The sequence below is a fragment of the Nerophis ophidion genome, linkage group LG05, assembly GCF_033978795.1.
Source record: "Nerophis ophidion isolate RoL-2023_Sa linkage group LG05, RoL_Noph_v1.0, whole genome shotgun sequence".
Lineage (NCBI taxonomy): Eukaryota > Metazoa > Chordata > Actinopteri > Syngnathiformes > Syngnathidae > Nerophis > Nerophis ophidion.
In genome coordinates, this window is record NC_084615.1 from 33,247,127 (window position 1) to 33,272,964 (window position 25,838).

Below are 25,838 nucleotides of genomic sequence, written 5' to 3' on the forward strand. Positions count from 1 at the left end.
CAGAGAGGAGATTCTGTAGAGGAATCTCATTCTTTGGTTGACCTTTTTGATTACCTTGGTTGCCATTTTATCACAGGAAAAATTAGCCTCTAGAATGGAACCTCATCTTTCCTGGTAATAACAATGTCACCCACTTTTATAGTGAAGTCACTGACTTTCTTAAGGTTGATATAGGACCCGAATGGGATGGATTCCGTTTTACCTAAGTGTATGGATAGCTTGTTGTCAGAGAGCCAGGTGCAAATATTGAGGAGTTCAGCCCTGAGGATTTGTTCCACCTGTGACTTGTCCTTGCCGGATACCAGCAGGGCCGAGTCATCCGCAAACCGGAACAATTCACAGTAGCATGCTGACGGCATGTCATTTACGTATATTAGGAACAGTAAAGGTCCTAGTATACTGCCTTGGGGGACTCTACAGCTTACTGAGAGGGGAGGGGACACGGTGCCATTCACCTCTACCACCTGTTTCCTCCCCTCCAAGTAAGATTGCATCCAGCTCGATGAGGTTTTATCGAATCCGATTGCTCTGAGCTTATCCAACAGTATAGCGTGGTTAACGATGTCAAAGGCCTGCTGAATGTCCAGCATGACCATGCCGCAGTATTTGCCCGCGTCCACCTCATGTTTGATGTGGTCAGTCTTTGAAATTAATCACCCATTCATTTAAAAAACGCATCACGACATGTACTTTTTTTCTGCTCACTACAAACGTCATGAGAGCCAACAAACAAAATAAAACATCACTTACTGTACAGTGTCTGCTGTCATTGGGATGTTGACTGTTAAGGTATTCATATATTCCCATTTACATGAAGAATGCCTCATAATCCTCGCGAAAAAAGAGGGCTAGAACCAAGCGTCTTTTCTTGCCAATGCCAGGTCTAAATTGGCTGTCAAAGTGCACCAACTTGACATGATTTATTATCTACAAAAAAGTTTGACGAGCAAGGAAACAAAAAAACAGCTGATCAGTCTATCAGGTCAACACTGGCAAACAAGCTTGTGAGCATGGCGCCGCTTTAAATACTTTCACTGCGTTAGCGCTTGTAATAACAATATCACTAATGCCTGGTTAATATTCAAGTCACAAAATGTAAATGGAGTATTGTTGGCGCTTTTTGGATGTTTTTTTTTTTTTTTGTAACAATTCCAAAAAAAAGTATAGTTCCCCTTTAATGTGTATAGTCATGTATAATTAGTGTTTGGCAGTAAAAGTTAAAAATAGTGTCCTATTCTGTGACTTTTTAAAAAGGCAGTAACAACACAATTAGCTGAAAAAAGGCACATTCAATAATTATTTTTTTTGAGCGCACCAAGCTATTAAGTACACAATATCCATTTTCATGCAAATGTTTAATCACTGTTGCATTCATTTGTACATTTCACCACATAAACACCAATATGCCCTTCAATTTGCTGTAGAGGCTATTATTCAGATGTCCGCTGTTTACATATTGTTGCTTTAAGGCTTCCTTTCTCTGTGTGTGGTCAACATTTACAATCTTTTTAATGTTCCTAAAGAAGTGTGTTCTTGACTAAAATACTGACGACAAACCCATCTGGGAAGTGCATGTCGAAAGGTTGGAGTTGGTGGGCGGGTGTTTAGTGTGCGCTTGATGACAGAGACGTCCTGCCCCTGACCTCAAATGCACCCCCTAGAGGTGCGTCCTTTAACTTGTGACTCCCACACAGCCATTGAAGCTGAAAAAGTTGTGTTATTCAGATGATATAATTCAACGCACCCCTTTTACAGCGCCGTCTCGTGCCAAAACAAGACAGAGAGGATTTAAGACAAAACAAGTCGGTTGCATTTATATCGAGAAATCCACTTCCAGCACAGTCATGTCTGGAGCCAAGAGAGAAACATTGGCTTTGTATAAACTAAAGTGTGTATGCGCGCCTCTATGTTCTTGTATTTCTACCCTTCTTGAGACATCAACAAGGAAAAGTACATTCCATATGAGCAAGTTAGGACCGAAATCATGGTCCCAATACAGAAAAACATTGCATCTAATAGAGAATGTCTCATTTGCACCCTAGGTGGTGAAATCTGTCAAAATTAGGGTGGTCCCTAAAATTAGGGATTTTTCAAATTGACTGTGTTGCTTTTAAAATTGCTCCCCCTCTGGTCAACATATGAAATAACAAGTGTGTGTAAGAAATTGAAATGCGCCGATTTTGGCCAAAATTAATTAAAAAAGAAAAAAGTATATAGAGACATACTGTAATAACTTGAAGTAAATAATAAAGATTGAAATCCAATTGCTAATAAAATAAATTTAACTAAAAGCAGTCTTTTTCTTACAATGTGTCAACTTCTTATAAAATTGTGCTCAAATTTCTCATATTCTTTGTTTCTGTAATATTGCAATATTTTCTCGTAAAAGTATTACTTTTTTTAATGTAAAATTTTTACTTTTAAATGCAAAATGTTGACATTTGCCATGTGAAATTCTGACTTTTATCACGACATTAAATTGTTTTTCGTTTTGTAAAATAGTGACATTTTTGGAGTAAAATTATGACATTTGTCATAATTTTGCCGAGTAAAATTCCGATCATTATTATATTGCCATAATTTTAAAGTTTTCTCATAAAATTTTGACCTTGGTCAAGTAAAATGTTGACTCTTTTCATACAATTTCCAAAATGTTAAACTTTTCTTGTAAAACTGCAACTGTTGAGTAAAATTCCAACTTGTATCACAGTATTGCACAAATGTTCAGTTTTTATTGTAAACTTTTGACTTTCGTTGAGTACAATTACAACTTATTATAATACTGCCAACATTCTAAGTTTTTCTTGTGAAATTGTGACCTCATTTTTCACAACAAGCTTTTTTATCTTTGCATAGCTTGTATATATTATTCATGTTGTAAATACAAATATTTGTATATCTAGAAAGGCTAGTCCTAAAGAGGTAGGTGCTTTTGGAGGTTTCACGAAGGTATCACATAGAAGAGGGTGTGTGTGTGTGTGTGTGTGTGTGTGTGTGTGTGTGTGTGTGTCTTCCATCCTTCCATTTCTACTTCGTGTCCCTCTCGGGGTCGTGGGGGAGCTGGAGCCTATCCCAGCTGCACTGCTGGATCCAATTTCAGAGATACAAGGAGAGACTGTTCTGTTGTGTAATATTTCCTCTCCTTGCCAAATTGTCTTCCTCCCTTTGGACTGAACCACCTGAATTTAGGGAAAAGGGATATGTGTTGTTTGTAGCCACAAGAAAAGGAAGCTCGTGTCTGAATGTCTGCGCTCAATAGTTCCCACATGGAACATCTTGCCACTCATTAACTCTACTTTGGCCTTTGGGTGTTGACTTGCAGTATAGTATTTAGACTAGATCTGCCCAATCTAAGTCCTTTAAGACAGGAGTTCTTTATGTTGCCATCTGCTGCACGGATCGTTTGTTGTTTGGATTTTTGAGTTCTTGTGTGCACCTCGTGGTTTATTCTGTCACCATGGTGACCTCATTTGTTCCACCGGCACCGGCTTTTTGACGCACACCTGTTTATGACTATTGTTTTGTTTCGGTATTCAAACCTGCCTCCTCCCTGTGTTCGGTCTTGGCTCATAGTTTTCGGTAAGCGACAGTCACATTTGTTATTCTGCTTTTGTATTTACGTACCCTGCTAAGTCGCGTCTTAGCTTCGCGTGTGCTCTGCACGTCATTTCTCTTGGACATTGAACTCTATGTTTGCTAACGATTAGCATTAGCTTCCCGTGCGTAGGCACGCTGTATCTTTGGCTTTTTGTCAGTGTTTCTTGTATCTTTTTGTGTATTAAACCAGCTCCTACCTGCAACCCTGCTTGTCCTAGTCCGCTGCATCTTGGGGTGACATCTTCGCGCATCATAATGCATTTTGAATGTGACACTTTAATCTGTTTGACCTTGGGGCCCAACTTTCCCACTCAATCCGATACAAAGTTGTTACATGATAATGGTCATATTCAAAGTCTTCATATGTCCAGGGATATATTTCCTGAACTTATAAACATAATATAAAAAAGAAAAAAAATTTTGTGATGCCAAAAAATATCAACGTAATCATAGTAGTATCGATTAAATACGCTCCTGTACTTGGTATCATCACAGTGGATGTCAGTTGTAGATCCACAAATGGCGTTTGTTTACATTTTGACGCGGGTGGGCTACGGTGTGCAGTAAAGCATGTTTGGCAATTCCTCATCCTGCAGGGATGATACTTGTAAGAAACATACTTTATTTGTCGCCATGGAGGTGAGGATTAGTGATTTAGAAGTAGCAAAAACACTGCCGACTCTGGGGCTGGACTTTAGCCGCTAGCTAACTAGCTACGTCTTAAAGCACCTCTACCAGTGGGCGTTTCAGTGTTATAACTTTATCGTTAATTTTTAGTCAAAATGCGTCCGTTCTCCCTTCTCTGTCTTCACACCTTGTCTGTTTGTAACTACTCTGTGATTGTGCGCTGCCGAACATGTTCCTCCGCTCGTAAACCAGCAATGACACTACATGACAACAGGGGTGGGGGGGTGATGGTGTTGAACCGGTACTTTTCAGAGGCGGTATAGGACCGTATATGATTCATTAGTATCACGGTACTATAATAATACCAGTTCTATTGTTTCTTGAATAATGAAATAAAGTGAAATCGAAAATAACTCTTCAAATGTTTAGTCACAAGCTTTGCACTTAAGAAAGTTCTCTGACTTTAAGCTCACGACTTCTGTCTGTTTAAGATTGTCACTACTGCCACAAGTAGTGGAAAAGTGCATTGCAACTGTGTAACACATATTTTTTGGCAGCCCTCTAGGGGGCGCTAGCGACCCGACAGTTAGCCCAGGTCCTATGGTTAAGAACCATTGCTCTAAGACAAACTAACAGTCTAGTTCTGATCGACTGAATAACCTGACCATATAGTAAGTAACCTGGATATAAACTTCAACATCCAAAGACGGAGTGATTCATGATGAAACCTCCCTACTGCGATAAAACTGTAGTTATCTGTGCTCGCTGTATACTTCCTTGTTATATATATACATATATATATATATATATATATATATATATATATATATATATATATATATATATATATATATATGTGTATGTGTATGTGTGTGTGTATGTATGTATGGAAACAACAATTGAGCTGTTTGGCCACAATACCCAGCAATATGTTTGGAGGAGAAAAGGTGAGGCCTTTAATCCCAAGAACCCCCTCCTACTGTCAAGCATGGTGGTGGTAATATTATGCTCTGGGCCTGTTTTGCTGCCAATGGAACGGGTTCTTTGCAGAAGGTAAATGGGACAATGAAAAAGGAGGATTAGCTCCAAATTCTTCAGGACAACCTAAAATCATCAACCCAGAGGTTGGGTCTTGGGCGCAGTTGGGTGTTTCAACAGGACAATGACACCAAACACACATCAAAAGTTGTAAACGAAATGGCTAAATCAGGCTAGAATGAAGGTTTTAGAATGGCCTTCCCAAAGTCCTGACTTAAACGTGTGGACAATGCTGAAGAAACAAGTCCATATCAGAAAACCAACAAATTTAGCTGAACTACACCACTTTTGTCAAGAGGAGTGATCAACAATTCAACCAAAAGCTTGTGGATGGCTACCAAAAACACCTTATTGCAGTGAAACTTGCCAAATATTAACATTGCTGTATGTATACTTTTGACACAGCAGATTCGGTCACACTTTCCCACAATAACCCATATTAATTCATAAAAGAACCAAACTTTAGGAATGTTTTTTGTGACCAACAAGTATGTGCTCCAAAAAAATAAGAGTTGTAGAAATAATTGGAAACGCAAGACACCCATGACAATATTTTCTTTACAAGTGTATGTAAACTTTTGACCACGACTGTGTATATATATATATCAATCAATCAATCAATGTTTACTTATATAGCCCTAAATCACTAGTGTCTCAAAGGGCTGCACAAACCACCACGACATCCTCGGTAGGCCCACATAAGGGCAAGGAAAACTCACACCCAGTGGGACATCGGTGACAATAATGATCCAGTGGGACGTCTGTGACAATAATGATTATGAGAACCTTAGAGAGGAGGAAAGCAATGGATGTCGAGCGGGTCTAACATGATACTGTGAAAGTTCAATCCACAATGGATCCAACACAGTCGCGAGAGTCCAGTCCAAAGCGGGTCCAACTCAGCAGCGAGAGTCCCGTTCACAGCGGAGCCAGCAGGAAACCATCCCAAGCGGAGGCGGACAATAAAACCATCCCAAGCGGAGGCGGATCAGCAGCGCAGAGATGTCCCCAGCCGATACACAGGCAAGCAGTACATGGCCAATAAAACCATCCCAAGCGGAGGCGGATCAGCAGCGCAGAGATGTCCCCAGCCGATACACAGGCAAGCAGTACATGGCCACCGGATCGGACCGGACCCCCTCCACAGGGGAGAGTGGGACATAGAAGAAAAAGAAAAGAAACAGCAGATCAACTGGTCTAAAAAGGGAGTCTATTTAAAGGCTACAGTATACAAATGGGTTTTAAGGTGAGACTTAAATGCTTCTACTGAGGTGGCATCTCGAACTGTTACCGGGAGGGCATTCCAGAGTACTGGAGCCCGAACGGAAAACGCTCTATAGCCCGCAGACTTTTTTTGGGCTTTGGGAATCACTAACAAGCCGGAGTCCTTTGAACGCAGATTTCTTGCCGGGACATATGGTACAATACAATCGGCAAGATAGGATGGAGCTAGACCGTGTAGTATTTTATACGTAAGTAGTAAAACCTTAAAGTCACATCTTAAGTGCACAGGAAGCCAGTGCAGGTGAGCCAGTACAGGCGTAATGTGATCAAACTTTCTTGTTCTTGTCAAAAGTCTAGCAGCCGCATTTTGTACCAACTGTAATCTTTTAATGCTAGACATGGGGAGACCCGAAAATAATACGTTACAGTAGTCGAGGCGAGACGTAACAAACGCATGGATAATGATCTCAGCGTCTTTAGTGGACAGAATGGAGCGAATTTTAGCGATATTACGGAGATGAAAGAAGGCCGTTTTAGTAACGCTTTTAATGTGTGCCTCAAAGGAGAGAGTTGGGTCGAAGATAATACCCAGATTCTTTACCGTGTCGCCTTGTTTAATTGTTTGGTTGTCAAATGTTAGAGTTGTATTATTAAATAGAGTTCGGTGTCTAGCAGGACCGATAATCAGCATTTCCGTTTTTTTGGCGTTGAGTTGCAAAAAGTTAGCGGACATCCATTGTTTAATTTCATTAAGACACGCCTCCAGCTGACTACAATCCGGCGTGTTGGTCAGCTTTAGGGGCATGTAGAGTTGGGTGTCATCAGCATAACAGTGAAAGCTAACACCGTATTTGCGTATGATGTCACCTAGCGGCAGCATGTAGATGCTGAAGAGTGCAGGGCCAAGGACCGAACCCTGGGGAACTCCACACGTTACCTTAACGTAGTCCGAGGTCACATTGTTATGGGAGACACACTGCATCCTATCAGTAAGATAAGAGTTAAACCAAGACAGGGCTAAGTCTGACATACCAATTCGTGTTTTGATACGTTCTAATAAAATATTATGATCGACGGTATCGAAAGCAGCGCTAAGATCGAGGAGCAGCAACATAGATGACGCATCAGAATCCATCGTTAGCAATAGATCATTAGTCATTTTTGCGAGGGCTGTCTCCGTCGAGTGATTTGCCCTGAAGCCGGATTGAAAGGTTTCACATAGATTGTTAGACGCTAAGTGTTCATTTAACTGCTCGGCAACAATTTTTTCGAGGATTTTTGAAATAAAGGGAAGGTGAGACACCGGTCGGTAGTTTACCATGAGGTCAGGATCGAGGTTAGGTCTTTTAAGAAGAGGATGAATAACCGCTTTTTTGAATGCTAGGGGAACAGTGCCCGAGGAAAGTGATAAGTTTATAATATTTAGCACTGATGGACCTAATAATACAAAGAGCTCCTTGATCAGTTTCCCAGGAAGAGGGTCAAGTAAACATGTTGTTTGTTTTATTCCATTTACACGTTGTAACAATTCCTCTAATGTTATTTCTTCAAAACGAGAGAAACTATTTTGGAGGGCAGTATCCGCCGTATATACAATCGTGTCAGTGTTAATAGAACCCCGTTGTAGCTGGGACGCATTGTCTTTAATCTCCTTTCTAATGACTTCAATTTTCTTACTAAAGAATTGCATAAAGTCATCAGCTGAGTGGGTGGAGCTACTGGAAGGAGTCCCTTGTTGGGTTAGCGATGCTACCGTACTAAACAAAAATTTAGGATCGTTTTTATTACGGTGGATGAGATTTGAGTAATAATTAGCTTTAGCTAAGGTAAGCATGCGTTTATAAGTTATTAAACCATCACTAAATGCTTGATGTTGCACCTCAAGGACTTGTAAGTCGTGCGCCATTTGCGTTCCAGCTTTCTGCATAATAATTTCTGAGCTCTAGTTTCTTCTGTAAACCACGGGGTGCGCTTTTTTGGAGCCTTTTTTAACTTTAGCGGTGCTATGTTATCAATGGTTTCGCGCAGGGCGTCGTTAAAGTTGTTAGTGAGGTTATCAATAGAGCCCACATACTTTGCAATATATATATATATATATATATATATATATAAATATATATATATGTGTATGTATCTCCAAACAATATATAGATATTATTTTGTGTCATCGCCTGTATTTGGTGGGGGATACTGTCATGCTTGCTCCTCATGCTATGGACATCCATTGCCAGCGATTTCTTGTCCATACTTCACTTGCTCATTTGCATTTAAAGCTAACTGATTGTAATAAATCAGATGTTTTATTTCCCCCGACACTCTTTAATTTCATTGCTTTAAGGAAGTGTGTTTCTTTGCAGGTCAATCGACATACATGGATGACCACGGACCTCCGGCTCCCAGAGTGAGTTCTGTTCCGCTTGTTATTTTCCACACTTTCACGCCATTGCTATACACCGGCCCTAATAGAATCCCAGACAAGCAGAAAGAAAGAACACATAATATATGATCTCTAAAATGCACACATGCACAGACACAATAATTGCACGCACTCAGCTGCTCTTTCAGTCCCTACTAACTTACTCCTCCTCCTCCATGTTTTTGTTCAAACTCAACACCCTACTTTTTCAATTTGTGTTTGTCACCGGCTGTGTTAGTGTTCCTTTTACACTCAGTCAAGACAGGTAAAAGCTTTATAAATCATGGAACCAATTATTTCCATTCACATTGTTTATAACAGGGACAATTATTGTAAAATTGCAGATGGACCGGGGTTATAAAACAGACTGTTTGTCTTCTGAGGTTACGCTCTTTTCTGCGCAATTCCTGCTTGAGTCAACGTCAAACTTCATCTGTGAACCGCAAACTCTAGTCTCAGACGAGAATTTAACAGAAAATACGCCCATTAAATTACAAATTGTTTCCACCATACACTATGAACGTGTCCTGGGGAAGATTCGTACACACGCAGAAGCTCTGGATTTCATCTTAGGCTGAAATGTGTCGTGTTAATGAGGAATAAACATGTCCGACATCGGAACGATAAGAATCAACCCGATAACTTGCTGTTTTTGGACTGCTTGGGTTCATACTGCTCATTTGCGAGGAGACTGTGTTCAGGGTTGAAAAGGTCACTGCTACGTGTTTCATTGAAAACCTATTCAATTAAAGTAATCAGAAAGACCAAACTAGCATCTTTTTTCTTTTTGAGAAACCCTGTCGAAGGAAAAGCATGTACAAAACTCAAAACCAGTGAAGTTGGCACGTTGTGTAAATGGTAAATAAAAACAGAACACAATGATTTGCCAATCCTTTTCAACTTATAATCAATTGAATAGACTGCAAAGGCAATATATTTAACAAACTTTTTTTTTTTTTTGCAAATCATTAACGTAAAATTTAATGGCAGCAACACATTGCAAAAACTTGGCACGAGGGCATTTTTACCACTGTGTTACATGGCCTTTCCTTTTAACAACACCTAGTAAACGTTTGGGAACTGAGGAGACCAATTTTTTAAACTTTTTCAGTTGCAATTATTTCCCATTCTTGCTTGATGTACCGCTTAAGTTGTTCAACATTCCGGGGTTTCCGTTGTTGTATTTTAGGCTTCATAATGCGCCACCCATTTTTAATGGGAGACAGATCTGGACTACAGGCAGGCCAGTCTAGTACCCGCACTTTTTTAATATGAAGCCACGGTGTTGTTACACGTGGCTTAGCGTTGTCTTGCTGAAATAAGCAGGGGCGTCCATGATAACGTTGCTTGAATGACAACATATGTTGCTCCAAAACCTGAATGTACCTTTCAGCATTAATGGTGCCTTCACAGATGTGTAAATTACCCATGCCTTGGGCACTAATACACCCCCATACCATCATAGATGCTGGCTTTTGAACTTTGCGCCTATAACAATCCGGATGGTTCTTTTCCTCTTTGTGCCAGCTTTTTTGAAACATGTTGCAAGTATCAAATTCCAAATGAGCTAATATTTGCAAATAATAACAATGTTTACCAGTTCAAATGTTAAGTATCTTGCCTTTGCAGACTATTCAATTGAATATAGGTTGAAAAGGATTTGCAAATATTAGTATTCTGTTTTTATTTACCATTTAAACAAGGTGCCAACTTCACTGGTTTTGTTTTTTGTACCTGTATCCTTAAATTATGGTGATTTTTCATTTCATGTGGAAAATAAAAAGAATAAACAAAAAGAAAAATATATGACAAAAAAATTGGTATCTTTTAAAAACTCATGTGGCGATGCATGCTTATAATTAAACAGCAACAGCAGAGCTGTTTTTCCTTGAGAGACACTGTCCAAGGAGAAGCATAAATGTCCAAATGTTGTGTGTTTTTCATATTATTCGAGGCGGGGAAGGATTACACATTGTGAAATATATTACCAAAAAAAGTATGGTATTTTTCAGATATTTTTTTTCTAAACTCGTAATGTGCTTCATGCTTTTAGTAGAACATCAACAATAGATCTGTTTCCTTGGGAGACGGCGTCCAAAAACAAAAGCATGGATCTCCAAATGTTGGGTGTTTTTAATATTCTTTGGAAAAAATTAAATCACTTAAAAAGTACAAGATATGTATGTTTCGTTAGGGTCCAGGGGGTTGCTGGAGCCTATCCCAGCTTTATTGGAACAAGCCATAGAAATGGATGGATGGATGTATTTTCTGGTTTAAAAAAAATACATATATGTATATATATATTTGTTAACTAACTCACGATTCTAGGAGTATTCAACTATTCGCAACTGGACTGTTTGGTTTGTCCTAAAAGTCCTCTCATTCAAGTAGACTTCATCAGCTCATGCTAATAGACTTCCATTGGTCATATCTAGTGCATCAGCTGTTGCCAAAACCCCTCTATTTATCCTGCTATTTATTTCAACAACATTTTGAATAAAAATACTGTATCGACCTAAAACCCAGACCTAAAAATAAATACTATTAAAATAATTTGCAACTCTATTTAGTTATAACTAATTAAAAAATATAGCAATTTGTATATATATATATATATATATATATATATATATATATGTATATATATATATATATATATATATATATACATATATATATATATATATATGTTTTACATTTAGAAAAAGCAATGTGTTTTTTTAATAGTTATAACTATTTTAATAGTCTTTATTTTCAGGTCTGGGTTGTATAAAACATCAATATAGTATTTATTTTCAAAATGTTGTTGAAATCTTGCGCTTTGCTGTGACAATGAACCCTTCAAACATAAATACCACAATAAATAGTGGGGTTAAGGCAACAGCTGATAGACTAGATCTGAAAATGTAATTATATGTATGTAATTATTTTAATTACATAAGGAAACAGCAGCCAAGACTCTACAGTGACATTGTCCGCTGTCTGCTCTATTGTCCACAAATTACTTTAGGCTTAAAAGGTGTTTGTCCAATATCAATATTCATTTATGTTCCAACATATTCACCCCCACATGTTAAGAGCCTTTGTGAATTTCATGTCTTGTGATCATGTTTTCTTTAGTTATGTCCTGTTTGTTTAAGACTCCATGAGTTCCTTTTTTTTCACTCCCTTCTTTTGTTTCCATGACAAACTCATTGGTTTCACCTGTACTCATTTGGACTCATGCACCTGTGGTAATCATGTCATTATTAATTATTTAAATCGGATTTTTCAGTTGGTCGTTCTGGCGTCATTGTGGTTCCATGCTCATTGTTCATGCCGCTCTTGTCTTGCCACTCCAGTTCCTTTGCATTCTGGGAAATCAAACCACACTATAGTCCTCGTTATGACAAAATGGCGCCAGAACAACCAAAAAAAAACAGGCTTAAATAATAATTACATGATTACCACAGGTGTGTGAGTCCTAAACAAATCAGGTGCGTGAGTCCAAATGAGTACTCACCTGCATTCGAGCAGGAGGCGGTGTACACCCTGGACAAGTCGCCACCTTATCGCAGGACCAACACAGACAACATTCACACTCATATTCACACACTAGGGCCCATTTAGTGTTGACAATCAACCTATCCCCAGGTGCATGTCTTTGGAGGTGTAAAATTAACTTAGTAATTGAGTAAACTTACTGTTTGAAAAACATTACCATCATCATACAAACAACTACAGTACTTTAGTTTTATGTTTATAAGACAGTAAGTACATAATAATTCCCATGGCCAGAATTTCTGTGAATGCAGCACCTGTATTTTGTAATAATAATAATTTAGTAAACTTACTGTTTGAAAAACATTACCATTGTCATACAAACAACTACAGTACAGCAGTTTTATGTATGTAAGACCGTAGGGAGATGATGAAAAGTAAAAATTCCCACGACCAGCACTTCTGTTAACGCAGCACCTGTATTTTGTAATAATAATAAATACTAATTTTGTAAACTTACTGTTTGAGAAACATTACCGTTGTCATACAAACTACAGTACAGTAGTTTTATGTACGTTAGACAGTAGGTAGATAATGAAAAATAATAATTCCCACGGCCAGCACTTCTCTCAACGCAGCACCTGTATTTTGTAATAACAATAATAATAAATAATATAGTAAACTTGCTGTTTGAAAAACATTACCATTGTTATACAAACAACTACAGTACAGTAGTTTTATATATATAAGATGGTAGGTAGATAATGGAAAATAAAAATTCCCTTGGCCAGCACTTCTCTGAACGCAGCACCTGTATTTTGCAATAATAATAATAATAATAATAATAATGATAATGAATAATAATTTTGTAAACGTACTATTTGAAAAACATTACCATCCTCATACAAACAACTACAGTACAGTAGTTTTATGTATGTAAGACGGTAGGTAGATAATGAAGAAAAAAAATTCCTACGGCCAACACTTCTGAGAACGCAGCACCTGTATTTTGTAATAACAATAACAATAATAATAATACTAATAAATAATAATTGAATGAAGTTACTGTTTGAAAAACATCACCATCATCATACAAACAACTACAGTACATTAGTTTTATGTATGTAGATAATGGAAAATAAAAATTCCCTTGGCCAGCACTTCTCTGAACGCAGCACCTGTATTTTGCAATAATAATGATAATAATAATAATAATGAATAATAATTTTGTAAACTTACTATTTGAAAAACATTACCATCGTCATACAAACAACTACAGTACAGTAGTTTTATGTATGTAAGACGGTAGGTAGATAATGAAGAAAAAAAATTCCCACGGGCAGCACTTCTGTGAATGCAGCACCCCATCCATCCATCATCTTCCGCTTATCTGAGGTCGGGTCGCGGGGGCAGCAGCCTAAGCAGGAAAACCCAGACTTCCCTCTCCCCAGCCACTTCGTCCAGCTCTTCCCGGGGGATCCCGAGGCGTTCCCAGGCCAGCCGGACAGACATAGTCTTCCCAACGTGTCCTGGGTCTTCCCCGTGGCCTCCTACCGGTTGGACGTGCCCTAAACACTTCCTTAGGGAGGCGTTCGGGTGGCATCCTGACCAGATGCACGAGCCACCTCATCTGACTCCTCTCGATGTGGAGGAGCAGCGGCTTTACTTTGAGTTCATCCCGGATGGCAGAGCTTCTCACCCTATCTCTAAGGGAAAGCCCCGCCACCCAGCGGAGGAAACTCATTTCGGCCGCTTGTACCCGTGATCTTATCCTTTCGGTCATGACCCAAAGCTCATGACCATAGGTGAGGATGGGAACGTAGATCAACCGGTAAATTGAGAGCTTTGCCTTCCGGCTCAGCTCCTTCTTCACCACAACGGATCTATACAACGTCCGCATTACTGAAGACGCCACACCGATCCGCCTGTCGATCTCACGATCCACTCTTCCCCCACTCGTGAACAAGACTCCTAGGTACTTGAACTCCTCCACTTGGGGAAGGGTCTCTTCCCCAACCCGGAGATGGCACTCCACCATTTTCCGGGCGAGAACCATGGACTCGGACTTGGAGGTGCTGATTCTCATTCCGGTCGTTTCACACTTGGCTGCGAACCGATCCAGTGAGAGCTGAAGATCCCGGCCAGATGAAGCCATCAGGACCACGTCATCTGCGAAAAGCAGAGACCTAATCCCGCGGCCACCAAACCGGAACCCCTCAACGCCTTGACTGCGCCTAGAAATTCTGTCCATTAAAGTTATGAACAGAATCGGTGACAGAGGACAGCCTTGGCGGAGTCCAACCCTCACTGGAAACGTGTCCGACTTACTGCCGGCAATGCGAACCAAGCTCTGACACTGATCATACAGGGAGCGGACCGCCACAATAAGACAGTTCGGTACCCCATACTCTCTGAGCACTCACCACAGGACTTCCCGAGGGACACGGTCGAATGACTTCTCCAAGTCCACAAAGCACATGTAGACTGGTTGGGAAAACTCCCATGCACCCTCAAGAACCCTGCCGAGAGTATAGAGCTGGTCCACAGTTCCACGACCAGGACGAAAACCACACTGTTCTTCCTGAATCCGAGGTTTGACTATCCGGCGTAGCCTCCTCTCCAGTATACCTGAATAAACCTTACCAGGAAGGCTGAGGAGTGTGATCCCACGATAGTTGGAACACACCCTCCGGTCCCCCTTCTTAAAGAGAGGGACCACCACCCCGGTCTGCCAATCCAGAGGTACCGCCCCCGATGTCCACGCGATGCTGCAGAGTCTTGTCAACCAAGACAGACCCACAGCATCCAGAGCCTTAAGGAACTCCGGGCGGGTCTCATCCACCCCCGGGGCCTTGCCGCCGAGGAGCTTTTTAACTACCTCAGCAACTTCATCCCCAGAAATAGGAGAGCCCACCACAGTTTCCCCAGGGACCGCTTCCTCAAAGGAAGAGGTGTTGGTGGGATTGAGGAGGTCTTCGAAGTATTCCCTCCACCGATCCACAACATCCGCAGTCGAAGTCAGCAGAACACCATCCGCACCATACACTGTGTTGGTAGTGCACTGCTTCCCCTTCCTGAAACGGCGTATGGTGGTCCAGAATTGCTTCGAAGCCGTCCGGAAGTCCTTTTCCATGGCTTCCCCGAACTCTTCCCATGTCCGAGTTTTTGCCTCCGCGACCGCTAAAGCTGCACACCGCTTGGCCCGTCGGTACCCATCCACTGCCTCCGGAGTCCTATGAGCCAAAAGAACCCGATAGGACTCCTTCTTCAGCTTGACGGCATCCCTCACTGCTGGTGTCCACCAACGGGTTCTGGGATTACCGCCACGACAGGCACCAACAACCTTGCGGCCACAGCTCCAATCAGCCGCCTCGACAATAGAGGTTCGGAACATGGTCCACCACACACTCAATGTCCCGCACCTCCCTCGTGACATGTTCAAAGTTCTTCCGGAGGTGGGAGTTGAAACTCTCTCTGACAGGAGACTCTGCCAGACGTTCCCAGCAGACCCTCACAATGCGCTTGGGCCTGCCAGGTCTGTCCGGCATCCTCCCCCACCATCGCAGCCAACTCACCACCAGGTGGTGATCGATAGAAAGCTCCGCCCCTCTCTTCACCCGAGTTTCCAAAACATGTGGCCGCAAATCCGATGACACAACTACAAAGTCGATCATGGAACTGCGGCCTAGGGTGTCCTGGTGCCAAGTGCACATATGGACACCCTTATGTTTGAACATGGTGTTTGTTATGGACAATCCGTGACGAGCACAAAAGTCCAATAACAAAACACCACTCGGGTTTAGATCTGGGCGGCCATTCTTCCCAATCACGCCTCTCCAGGTTTCACTGTCGCTGCCAACATGAGCGTTGAAGTCTCCCAGTAGGACAAGGGAATCACCCAGGGGAGCACTCTCCATTACTCCCTCGAGTGTACCGAAAAAGGGTGGGTACTCTGAACTGCCGCTTGGTGCGTAAGCACAAACAGCAGTCAGGACCCGTCTCCCCACCCGAAGGCTGAGGGAAGCTACCCTCTCGTCCACTGGGTTGAACTCCAACGTGCAGGCTTTGAGCCGGGGTGCAACGAGAATTGCCACCCCAGCCCGTCGCCTCTCACTGCCGGCAACGCCAGAGTGGAAGAGAGTCCAGTACCTCTCGAGAGAACTGGTTCCAGAGCCCTTGCTGTGCGTCGAGGTAAGTCCGACTATATCCAGCCGGAACTTCTCTACCTCGCGCACTAGCTCAGGCTCCTTCCTCCCCAGTGAGATAACGTTTCACGTCCCAAGAGCTAGCTTCTGTAGCCGAGGATCGGACCCCCAAGTGCCCTGCCTTCGGCTGCCGCCCAGCTCACATCGCACCCAACCTCTATGGCCCCTCCTATGAGTGGTGAGCCCATTGGAGAGATGACCCACGTTGCCTCTTCGGGCTGTGCCCATGGGGACAGGCCCAGCCACCAGGCGCGCGCCATCATGCCCCAACTCCGGGCCTGGCTCCAGAGCGGGGCCCCGGTGACCCGCGTCCGGGCAAGGGAAATCTGAGTCCATTTTGTTGTAATTCCATAGCGTCTTTGAGCTGCTCTTTGTCTGATCACTCACCTAGGACCTTGGGAGACCCTACCAGGGGGCTTGAAAGCTCCCAGACAACATAGCTCCTAGGATCATTGGGACACTCAAACTCCTCTACCACGGTAAGGTAGCAGCTTAGAGAGGAGAATGCAGCACCCAAATTTCGTATTAATAACAATAATAATAAATAATTTAGTAAACTTACTATTTGAAAAACATCCCCATTGTCATACAAACAACTATAGTACAGTAGTTTTATGTACGTAAGACCGTAGGTAGATAATGAAAAATAAAAATTCCCACGGCCAGCACTTCTCTGAACGCAGCACCTGTATTTTGCAATAATACTACTACTACTAATAATAATAATAAATAATGATTTTGTAAACTTACTATTTGAAAAACATTACCATTGTCATACAAACAACTACAGTACAGTAGTTTTATGTATGTAAGACGGTAGGTAGATAATGAAGAAAAAAAATTCCCACGGCCTGCACTTCTGTGAATGCAGCACCCGAATTTCGTAATAATAACAATAATAATAAATAATAATTTAGTAAACTTAGTATTTGAAAAACATCACCATTGTCATACAAACAACTACAGTACAGTAGTTTTATGTACGTAAGACGGTAGGTAGATAATGAAAAATAAAAATTCCCACGGCCAGCACTTCTCTCAACGCAGCACCTGTATTTTGTAAAAACAATAATAAAAAATAATACAGTAAACTTGCTGTTTGAAAAACATTACCATTGTTATACAAAAACTACAGTACAGTAGTTTTATGTATGTAAAAAGGTAGGTAGATAATGAAAAAAAAAATTCCCACGCCCAACACTTCTGTGAACGCAGCACCTGTATTTTGTTATAACAATAATAATAATAAAAATAATAAGTAATAATTAACATTTACTGTTTGAAAAACATCGCCATCATCATACAAACAACTACACTACAGTAGTTTTATGTATATAAGACGGTAGGTAGATAATAGAAAATAAAAATTCCCTTGGGCAGCACTTCTCTGAACGCAGCACCTGTATTTTGCAATAATACTAATAATAATAATAATAATAATAAATAATAATTTAGTAAACTTACTATTTGAAAAACATTACCATCGTCATACAAACAACTACAGTACAGTAGTTTTATGTACGTAAGACGGTAGGTAGATAATGAAGAAAAAAAATTCCCACTTCCAGCACTTCTGTGAATGCAGCACCTGCATTTTGTAATAATAATAATAAAAATACATAATAATTGAGTAAATTTACTATTTGGAAAACATCACCATTGTCATACAAACAACTATAGTACAGTTTATGTACAGTGTGTAAGACGGTAGGTAGATAATGAAAAATAAAAATTCCTATAGCTAGCGGTTCAATGAATGCAGCACCTGCATTTTGTAATATTAATAAATAATATTTTAGTAAACTTACTGTTGGAAAAACATTACCATTGTCATACAAACAACTACAGTCCAGCAGTTTTATGTATGTAAGACGGTTGGTAGATAATGAAAAGTTAAAATTCCCACGGCCAGCACTTCTGTGAACGCAGCACCTGTATTTTGTAAAACAGCCCTTGCTATGCCATCTAGCGGCCTGGAGGCTCATGACCTCATTAATGCCCGCGGTTTAAGGTATAACAAACTCATATCTCAAAATACTCGTAAGATAAAGTACCACTATACATCTCTCAACCTGTGATGTCACAAATGGCCCACTGTTAAAAAAGACTGCAAAACACAGCGTTCAGAGGCATCCAAATCTGCCTGCAAGCTCACGCCCGAATGATATGACCCTAATCATATGACACTTTGAATCCAGCGTTTTTATCCAGCGTTGTAACAGCAAGTACGATAAAATAATAATAATCCATCACAGCAGGTTTCAAAAGGCTGAAAAGTAGGTGAAGCGAAGTTTCATGGCGGCTGCAGCCTGATTCTGTATTTTCATCCTCTCACAGACAGACATGTTAGTGGCGAGCGCGACTGTACACCCACTGCACCACTCATGTCCGTTTTGTCAACGCCCTGCTCTAATTGTGATTGATGTTCTGTTTTGTCCGTGTGTGTGTTCACTCATGTATGGACTGTTGCTCAATGTGGCTATATAGGTTATAACTTTAGAGTTCAGAGCTCAATGCAAATGAGAGTGTATAGAAAAACCACACAATTCTTAGAATAACATCATCCATCTTCACGCATAAGCAGGCATGACAAAAATGTCCCCCCCTCTCTAGATCAGGGGGGGTCAAAGGTACGGCCCACGGGCCGATATCAGGCCCGCCAACAGGTTTCCTCTGACCCATCAGAGGAGTTTGCCAAGTATAAAAATGAGCAGAAATGTTTCTAAATGTGTCCACTGGATTTCGCCAGAGCAATTCTTTGTGTCCCCTACCACAGGCATGACTTTACAGGGGGCGGAACTATGTTAGGATAGAGCAGCGGTCTCAGATAACGTGGGCCCCAATTGGCCCGCGGCACGTTATTTTGCGGCCCCCACCTTAAAGGCCTACTGAAACCCACTACTACCCACCACGCAGTCTGATAGTTTATATATCAATGATGAAATATTAACGTTGCAACACATGCCAATACGGCCTTTTTAGTTGACTAAATTACAATGTTAAATTTCCCGGGAGTTTCGTCTTGAAAAAGTTATGTAATGATGACGTATACGCAAGACGTCACGGGTTTTAAGGAAATATGAGCGCTGTGCACACACACAGCTAAAAGTTGTCTGCTTTAACGGCATAATTGCACAGTATTTTAGAGATCTGTGTTGCTGAATCTTTTGCAATTTGTTCAATTTATATTGGAGAAGTCACAGTAGAAAGATGGAGTTGGGAAGCTTTAGCCTTTAGCCACACAAACACACGGTGATTCCTTGTTTAAAATTCCTGGAGGTTAAACTATACTATGGATCAGAGCGCGGTCAAGCAAACATGAATCACGACGGAATGTCAACCAGCAGTTTTCGGTGAGAAAATTGTGGTAAAAAGTCGCTTCTTACTGGAGAAAAGCTGAGCTTGTGCCGTCCATAAAGCTGCCGTCAACTCCCCTGAGACATTGGCGTCAAGACACCCGTGGACGTACACCTCCGACTATCAGGTACTATTCAACTCACTAAAGCACTAGCAACACAATAGAAAGATAAGGGATTTCCCAGAATTATCCCAGTAAAAGTGTCTAAAAACATCGGAATCCGTCCCAATGCAATCGCGTTTTTGTTTTATCTTTTTTTTTTCTAGTCCGTTGCTATCAATATCCTCAAACGTGAATCTTTCATCCTCGCTCAAATTAATGGGGAAATTGTCGTTTTCTCGATCCGAATAGCACTTTTTGTTGGAGGCTCCCATTAAAAACAATGTGAATATGTGAGGAGCCCCCACACATGTGACATCATCGTCTGTGACTTCCGGTAGAGGCAGGGCATTTCTCTTAACACCGAAAGTTGCGAACTTTATCGAGGATGTTCTCTACTAAATCCTTTCAGCAAAAATATGGCAATATCGCGAAATGATCAAGTATGACACATAGAATGGACCTGCTATCCCCGTTTAAAAAAGAAAATCTCATTTCAGTAGGCCTTTAATATGAAAGTTTAATGTTAGTGTGGCCCGCAAGTTTTATAGGAATGGCGCTTGACAGCGTTGTGTTATTTGGGTGGAAATTGCTCTTTCAACGTTCTGGGTTGCCTACCCCTGCGTTAGTGGAAAAGCAGCAAATTAGTGAAAGCGACAAAAACGTTGCAATGGAGACGAGGGTTTTCTTACGTGCCTGGCTGCAGTCACACCGCGAAACCTGTCCGAGGAGGAAAAGCGGAATGACACGCATTGAGGAAATAACATTATTCTCCGTGCGTCAGCTAAATACAAATATAATGTATTCCACAAACCCAAACATGTCTTTTTCAAAGCAAAGACAATTCTTTGTTGAGCACAGGGGCACCCTTACTGTCACGCCTATGGATTATGTTTTGTTTTTGTCACGTTTGGTCATGTTATGTTTTGTTTTTTGGACACTCAGTTCTGTTTTTGCACTTCCTGGTTTGTTTTCGTCTCCATGCCAACTGATTGATTTTCACCTTGCCCTTAGTTCTCACACCTGCTAATCATTATTACAGACATTATTTAAGCCATGCTGTTTCTTTCTTCGTCCTGGCAACTTTATCTACCTACCAATGTACCTACACATCCCGTATTCATCTGCTTCATGCCTTGCTGTTCGTTTTTGTCCACGCCAAGTAAGTTTTGTATTCATGCCTCTGCAAGTTTTGTTTTTTCATGCCACAGTGCAAGTGTTTTGTTTCATGTTTGTAGCTGTATGCTAGTCTTTTGTTTTTTCATTAGCCAAGTTTGTTTTCCGCCCTCGTGCGCGCTTTTGTTTGCCTTTGCGTAGTTTTGTTAGAATATTAATAAATATGTGCTCACGTTCACGCCTGGCTCGTCCTAAATATTACCTGCATTGAAGAAATAACCCAAGTCCAAGTCCATGTGTGACACTGACGTGGCCTTTTTGCACAGAGAAAGTTGCGGTGCACAAGGTATACAATTTGAAACGTCATTATACAACTAGACATGCTGAGGAGTATGCAATATTTGTTTTTAAGAAATCTTTTTCTTGCGGCCCAGCCTCACCCAGACTCTGCATCCAGTGGCTCCCTGGTAAATTGAGTTTGAGACCCCTGGGATAGAGGCAACACTTCTGTGTTTGAACGTGGACCCCGACTTAAACAAGTTGAAAAACGTATTTGGGTGTTACCATTTAGTGGTCAAATATGTACTGAACTGGGCAATCTATTGATAAAAGTTTCAATCAATAAATCAAACACTACCTACTTACACTGCTTATTAGGGATAGTATACAAATTGAAAATCTGTGCATTTCGCGTTGTGCTTATGACTGGGGACACATTTTCTGGGTGCACATAAATATTCTAAAAAATAGTGAAGTGAGTTATATCTATATTGCGCTTTTCTCTAGTGACTCAAAGCACTTTTACATAGTGAAACCCAATATCTAAGTTACATTTAAACCAGTGTAGGTGGCACTGGGAGCAGGTGGGTAAAGTGTCTTGCCCAAGGACACAATGGCAGTGACTAGGATGGCTGAAGCGGGGATCGAACCTGGAACCCTCAAGTTGCTGGCACGGCCACTCTACCAACTGAGCTATACCGCCCCACACACAAATAATATGTATCCCCTTCTTACTTCACGTGTGATAAATGAAATAAGTCCAAATTCACAAGTTTTGTTGTAGACGATGTTACATACATTGGGGCAAAAAAGTATTTAGTCAGCCACAGATTGTGCAAGTTCTCCCACTTAAAATGATGACAGAGGTCTGTAATTTTCATCATAGGTACACTTTAATTGTGAGAGACAGAATGTGAAGAAAAAAAATCCAGGAATTCACATTGTAGGAATTTTAAAGAATTTATTAGTAAATTATGTTGGAAAATTAGTATTTGGTCAACCATTCAAAGCTCTCACTGATGAAAGGAGGTTTTGGCTCAAAATCTCACGATACATGGCCCCATTCATTCTTTCCTTAACACGGATCAATCGTCCTGTCTCCTTAGCAGAAAAATAACCCCAAAGCATGATGTTTTCACCTCCATGCTTCACAGTAGCTATGGTGTTCTTGGGATGCAACTCAGTATTCTTCTTCCTCCAAACACGACGAGTTGAGTTTATACCAAAATGGATACATGGATGATACAGCAGAGGATTGGGAGAATGTCATGTGGTCAGATGAAACCAAAATAGAAGTTTTTGGTATAAACTCAACTCGTGTTTGGAGGAAGAAGAATACTGAGTTGCATCCCAAGAACACCAAACCTACTGTGAAGCATGGGGGTGGAAACATCATGCTTTTAAGTTGTCATGCCATGATTTTTACCAGTCCAGCCTGCTTGCGAATAGGTGTTCTTCCATGTGGCCCCCGGGCGAAAATGAGTATGACACCCCTGCTCTAGATTTTTTACGTGTTGACTAGTAGCTATAACTTTTTTTTTTCTTGAAACCACAGTGATGTCACGTCAAAAGGACAACAGATGTGTTTATGACTAATGAAGTTGTGTTCAATAGAATACTCATTGTGTGTCCAATCCATTAAATATGAAGGAATCATTGACACGTACATGGAGACTGGTGTGTCATGGAGGCTTAAAGAAAGGATGAGTCAACTTTATATTTGAAAATGTATCAACTCTGTGTGCATGCAGTTTCTGTGTGTGTGCGTGTGTGTTTGATTGATTGATGGAGAAGTTTATTGACATCTTAAAAAATCGAATCCATGTAATGCTTTAAAAAGGCAAATGGATGGCACAAAAAGCCTAAAGGCTTGTTTCCATTGTGGCCCATTAAATTATCATCACATTTGATACATTCGATAATAAAATATATATAATCTGTAAAATGTATATTCAAAATTATGTTAAATGGATAAATTATGTAATTAAACCCGGTATACATGTCTGGTGATTTGAAAAACAATATACAAACCCCGTTTACATATGAGTTGGGAAATTGTGTTAGATATAAACGGAATGCAATGATTTGCAAATCATTTTCAACCCATATTCAGTTAAATATGCTACAAAGACAACATATTTGTGTTCACACTGATAAACATTTTTGTTTTTTGAAAATTATCGTTCACTTTAGAATTTGATGCCAGCAACACGTGACAAAGAAGTTGAGGAAAGGTGGCAATAAATACTGATAAAGTTGAGGAATGCTCATCAAACACTTATTTGGAACATCCCAAAACAGCTTCCCAGAAAATGCTCAGTCTTTCAGAAGAGAGGATGGGGGGAGGTACACTCCTTTGTCCACAACTGTGTGAGCAAATAGTCAAACAGTTTCAGAAGAACGTTTCTCAAAGTGCAATTGCAAGAAATTTAGGGATTTCAACATCTATGGTCCATAATATCATCAAAAGGTTCAGACAATCTGGAGAAATCACTCCACGTAAGCGGCATGGCCGGAAACCAACATTGAATGACCGTGACCTTCGATCCCTCAGACGGCACTGTATCAAAAACCAACATCAATCTCTAAAGGATATCACCACATGGGCTCAGGAACACTTCAGAAAACCACTGTCACTAAATACAGTTGGTCGCTACATCTGTAAGTGCAAGTTAAAGCTCTACTATGCAAAGCGAAAGCCATTTATCAACAACATCCAGAAACGCCGCCGGCTTCTCTGGGCCCGAGATCATCTAAGATGGACTGATGCAAAGTGGAAAAGTGTTCTGTGGTCTGACCAGTCCACATTTCAAATTGTTTTTGGAAATGTTCGACATGGTGTCATCCGGACCAAAGGGGAAGCAAACCATTCGATGCAAAGTTGAAAAGCCAGCATCTGTGATGTAATGGGGGTGTTTTAGTGCCCAAGGCATGGGCAACTTACACATCTGTGAAAGCACCATTAATGATGAAAGGTACATACAGGTTTTGGAACAACATATGCTGCCATCTAAGCTCCGTCTGTTTCATGGACGCCCCTGCTTATTTCAGCAAGACAAAGCCAAGCCACATTTAGAACTTGTGACAACAGTGTGGCTTCGTTAAAAAAAGAGTGCGGGTACTTTCCTGGCCCGCCTGCAGTCCAGACCTGTCTCCCATCGAAAATGTGTGGCGCATTATGAAGCGTAAAATACGACAACGGAGACCCGGACTGTTAAACGACTGAAAATCTACATAAAACAAGAATGGGAAAGAATTCCACTTTCAAAGCTTCAACAATTAGTTTCCTCAGTTCCCAAACGTTTATTGAGTGTTGTTAAAAGAAAAGGTGATGTAACACAGTGGTGAACATGCCCTTTTTCAACTACTTTGGCACTTGTTGCAGACATGAAATTTTAAGTTAGTTATTTGCAAAAAAAAAAAAAAGTTTGAGTTTGAACAGCAAATATCTTGTCTTTCTAGTGCATTCAATTGAATATGGGTTGAAAAGGATTTGCAAATCATTGTATTCTGTTTATATTTACATTTAACACAATTCCCCAACTCCTATGGAAACCGGGTTTTTATACAAAAAATGGGGTGGCTTTTTTATGTACACTATGAACATGACACTATGTATATGACTATGCACATGTTGACTCCAAAAGTGTGCAAAACAGAACGAGAAAATGTATATACACCATAACCACGTATAAACCTGTTTGATGCTTCGGAAAGTTGCTCGGGATCAACTTTGGTTCAGATCAGGTAGAGATTGAGCTGAACCAGGATTGTATGGCAGTTTTAAAATTCAGTAGGGAAGTTCGAATTTTAATGTCTGTCTGTAGTGCATTCCACTGTGTGGTGGCAAAATAGTAGAATGCATTTTTTCCCATGAGAGGGAAATTTTTGGGGGGGTACGAGGTCTGAGGAACTCCCTCTTGTGTCGTACCTGTGAGCATCACTTACTCCGTTGAAATAGTTGGACAGGTACTTGGGGACAGTTTCTCTAAGTATTTTGAATAACAGGCACATTGGGATTTAGAGTACTCTTTCCCCAACTCTAAGCCATCCCAATTTGGTAAAGTGGGCTTGAGTTATGTGAGTCTTGTATGGGAGGTTGAGCAGGAGTCTGACCAGCTTGTTTTAGGAAGTTTGCAGTTTTCTTTTTAGTGGCCTGGGGATACTGGTCAACCATGAGGTGCCGGCGTAGAAGGGACGGCATGGCGCCTTGCATGGCAGCTCCCTCCATCAGTGTGTGAATGTGTGTGTGAAGGAGTGAATGTGGAAATAGTGTCAAAGCGCTTTGAGTTCCTTAAAAAGGGTTTAAAAGTGCTATACAAGTATAACACATTTACATTTAGTCAAAATGACACGGTATCAGGGCACCGGTCAAGGGTCTTAAATGTAACCCTGTTGA

General features: G+C 40.9%; 1 protein-coding gene across 3 annotated transcripts in view; it reads left to right on the forward strand.

Annotated features, from left to right (window-relative positions):
* The window catches only part of usta (uronyl 2-sulfotransferase a), a 185,020-nt gene that overhangs the window by 86,149 nt on the left and 73,033 nt on the right, over window positions 1–25,838 (forward strand). For all 3 annotated transcript variants that reach the window (XM_061900600.1, XM_061900598.1, XM_061900601.1), the window contains one exon: window positions 8,844–8,887. In XM_061900600.1, the coding sequence (XP_061756584.1) occupies window positions 8,844–8,887 (44 nt within the window). The remainder of the gene's footprint in view (window positions 1–8,843; window positions 8,888–25,838) is intronic.